At 36.0% G+C, this 3,563-nt stretch overlaps 1 protein-coding gene across 1 annotated transcript; it reads right to left on the bottom strand.

Annotated features, from left to right (window-relative positions):
* Positions 1-1,957: 1,957 nt before the first annotated feature.
* LOC144661068 (melanocortin receptor 4-like) lies at positions 1,958-2,863 on the bottom strand. The gene has a single exon (XM_078521775.1). The coding sequence runs from the start codon at positions 2,861-2,863 to the stop codon at positions 1,958-1,960; it is 906 nt and encodes a 301-aa protein (XP_078377901.1).
* Positions 2,864-3,563: the final 700 nt, after the last annotated feature.

The raw sequence follows: 3,563 nt of genomic DNA, 5'->3' as shown, positions 1-3,563 counted from the left end.
ACGGCGTAAATTCGTTAAAAAATATGCAAGTTGATTGGTTTACGTAATTTTTTTAACACTGGTTAAAAAAATTAGACCTGAGAGGTTGACTTTGTTCGTTTGTTTATTACTTTTCCATAAAATCGGGCGACAGATATCAAATCGGACGGGATATATCAGTGTTTAATACCCATCTTTCGATTATGATGTGCCATGTGATGCGTTTTGTTCAATGAGCGCGCGCGAAAATTAACCAAAGGGTTATAAAGAGTCTTCAAACATGGCAAATCTAGTTAATCGTAGATAAAATTCTCGTCACAATCTAGCAAAATGGTCCTTTAACACCATTCAAGCCTGCAAAATGAATAAAAAACCTGCTTGCAAAACATTATGACCGTTGAATCAAAGCTTTTGAAGTTTACTTGAATTGAAAATTGAAAGAGCAGTTGGCGAAGGATCCACTGACCTGAAAGTTTGGATTATACTGAATGTGTGCAGAACTGTGGTAAAAACTGGATGTTTTATCGCACAAAGAAGGTTTCCTGGATATTTTAGGAGGATCTTGGTTAAATAACACTTACGTTGCTGCCGATAAATCTGGGGTATTCATTTCTGCCGATGCCCGGCGAAGAGCGACTTGACTGTAAACAAATGTTTATCGTTTTACTCGAATTGTGTGGACATGTTGCTGCAAATAGGTCTCATCGCGGTTTTCGACGTCGTCTTAACGAGTAGGCAAAGCGGCTAGAAATTACAGTGTTTGTATGGGAATCCGACGGCAAATATCTTTTACAAAAATTGAATTCTGGACAATTTATGAATTGTAAAGTTTAGATGCTTGGCAAAAGTTTTTATTCCGGTGCCAAGTTTGAAGGATGTCGCTGGGCTAGAAAGCGTTCAGTTACGAGTTGAAATGCATGCGTCTGGAATGATTGTTTATTTCGTTCTAGTTGCTCTGATGTACCGACACTTTAAATGTGCAAAATGTTTCCACTTGAATTTTTCCCACATGCGCTAACCAATCGAACACGTTTAAAAAATAATTTATTTATAGCTTTTTCTTAAGTCAATAAGAAGTTAACAATGAAAGTGGTTTTTGATGAGGAACCATTAACCCCTGTAAATTCATGTAAAGTATATTCGGAAAACCTTGCACTACACGAACAAAACATGCATTTCGGTGTAGTAATTATGGAACTTGACTAGAATCCGACGAAACAGCCGAAACTCTTCTAAGAAAGTAGAGCCATTTGTCAGAGAATTTTATTTGAATTTGGGCATTAAAAACATTAATCGCAATTAGTTCCCATGTTTTAATTGTTTATAACATTGTTTAACATTTATATAACTCGCTAAATTATTAGCTTTTAAATGAGCTATTAAATTGTGTATACCTAATAAGTGAATATCTTTCGCTTTCCAACCCTTCACTGACATACGACAAAACAAAAACTAATTGATTTTAGGGCAACAAAAACTCTGATTGTCTGATTGGCTACGAGTCTGATTAAAACAATAAAGCCATTAAGTTATGTTTCCTGCCTTTTATAACTCAGTGATTACTGATGTTTAATTTATGATAATTTTGAAAATGTAAGTTATCTTTTAAAACAAATTCGACATTTGAACCAAAAATGTTACAACTGAAGTGCATGACTATCAGGAATACGATGCTTGGGGCGGGTGAAGACAAAATATTTTCTTGTGCTTTAGACATTTTGAGAATTCAATTTCTGAACATTTTTTTCCATGTCGAAATAATAAATTACAAATGCGTATATTAGTAGACAGAAATCAGAGAAATATCAAATGTTAAGATTTATTGGAAATTAAGATTTATTTTCTTTTTTTTATGTTCACACATTGACAAGAATGAATTAGAAGCAATTCTTGCCTTCAAGAATCGAGACGCTGCAACGAAACTAAAACAAATTTTGCAGCTACAAACAACTGATCTATGTCATCTATCCCAGTGTTTTCAGTTCATGGCGGGTTCCACAGCCTGCCGACAAGGAACTCGCAAGACAAATTTTCTCATTTCTTTCTGGCGCAAACAGTAGATCAATGGATTCAGAAGTGAGTTTAGCATAACACATGTGCGAAACAGTTGAATCAATACCAGCCCCGTAACATTTCTCCTCTGTCCTGTCATCATAACCTTTAAGAAAAGAGTTAAGGCCATTGGAGAAAAGCTTAGCACCACAGCACTCACTACAAACACAGTTGTCTTGAGCGCTTTACTCTCTCTAGCGAATCTTTCCGCTTCTTCTTGTGGTAGCTGTTGAGTTTTGATCTTCTTTTCGTGGCGACGTGTTTCACGATACAAAATAACATATGTCCATGCAATGAAAATGATACAGAAAATTATCGTTAAGGAAACGGAGAAATGCCGCATATGTTTTATAACGGCGTTATTCGATATAATGTTTATTAGTTCAGGTATAACCGTAAACGCCCAAACTGCGATTACTGCCACCCTAATGTTCTGTTTAGTGACAATGTTATGGTAGTACATAGTACATTTAATGGCTTTAAGTCTCTCGCAAGTAACTAACATGAGATGAAGCAACGAACAAACAGACAAGGTTCGTATCAAGGAGGTATGAATTGTAATAGCCACTGTACTGTTGATACCATAAAGAAGATAAATTGATGTCCAGGCGATTAAAGATGGCTGCACTGTAAGACCAGTTAATACATCAGTTATTGCTAAACAGGCCAGCAAGATGTTGGTGTTGCTCTGGAGTCTTGGTCTTCTTTTCACGGCCATTATCACCAGCACGTTGAGCAGAAGTGTCAAGGGACAAGGGATGCCGTTAATAACAATAGTGCTAATCGAACTAACCACGACTGGGAAATCTTGTGTGTCGCTTTCCGTGGTCATCTTTAAAACGTTTGCCGCAAAATTTGATCTTCAGAGGTTGATTGATGTCGAGTCGAAAACGTAATGAAGGTAAATGTATCCGGGATGTTTATATCTTGTCCGAGTTGTATTGATGTACCGCCACGTTAATGTGCAAAATGTTTCCACTTAAATTTTCCCCATGCATTAACCAATTGAATAACGGGTTTAAAACTTAATTTCACAGCTTTTCGTTAAGTTAAGAGGCAGTTAGCAGTGGTTTTTGAGAAGGTTGCATTAACCCTTACTGATCATGCATTTCGGAAAGTTAATTATGATTCGGTGAATTCGAAACGGCCGAAATCCTTAGAAACTGTAGAAAGTGCAGCCATTTGTCAGAGAATTGTATTTGCAACAGGCCAAATGTTTATCGCTAGTATTTCCCATGTTTTAATTGTTTATACCATGATTTAACATTTATATAACTCACCAAATCAGTAATTAGTACGTATACCGCAATGAATACCTTTCGCTTTCCCACTCCACTGACTTCGAGAAATAATTGTTGTTGAGTCTAAACATGTTTAGGATTATTAATTAATTTTTTCTACTTTAAAACTGAAATCCCTTTCTCACAGACATACGTTAAAACAGGAAATAATTGATTTCAGGTCGACAAAGTTCTGATTGGTATTTTTATACAAAATACAAGTTGTCTTTCCTGCCTTTTTAAATTTGACGT

Source organism: Oculina patagonica, chromosome 7 (assembly GCF_052425735.1).
Source record: "Oculina patagonica isolate OP01 chromosome 7, crgOcupat, whole genome shotgun sequence".
Classification (NCBI taxonomy): Eukaryota; Metazoa; Cnidaria; class Anthozoa; order Scleractinia; family Oculinidae; genus Oculina; species Oculina patagonica.
The sequence above is the reverse complement of the archived record's forward strand: the minus strand, read 5'-3'. Positions and strand labels throughout refer to the sequence as shown.

Excerpts from the sequence above, each read along its gene's own strand:
- LOC144661068 (XM_078521775.1), bottom strand. The coding sequence starts at position 2,863 with ATGACCACGGAAAGCGACACACAAGATTTCCCAGTCGTGGTTAGTTCG.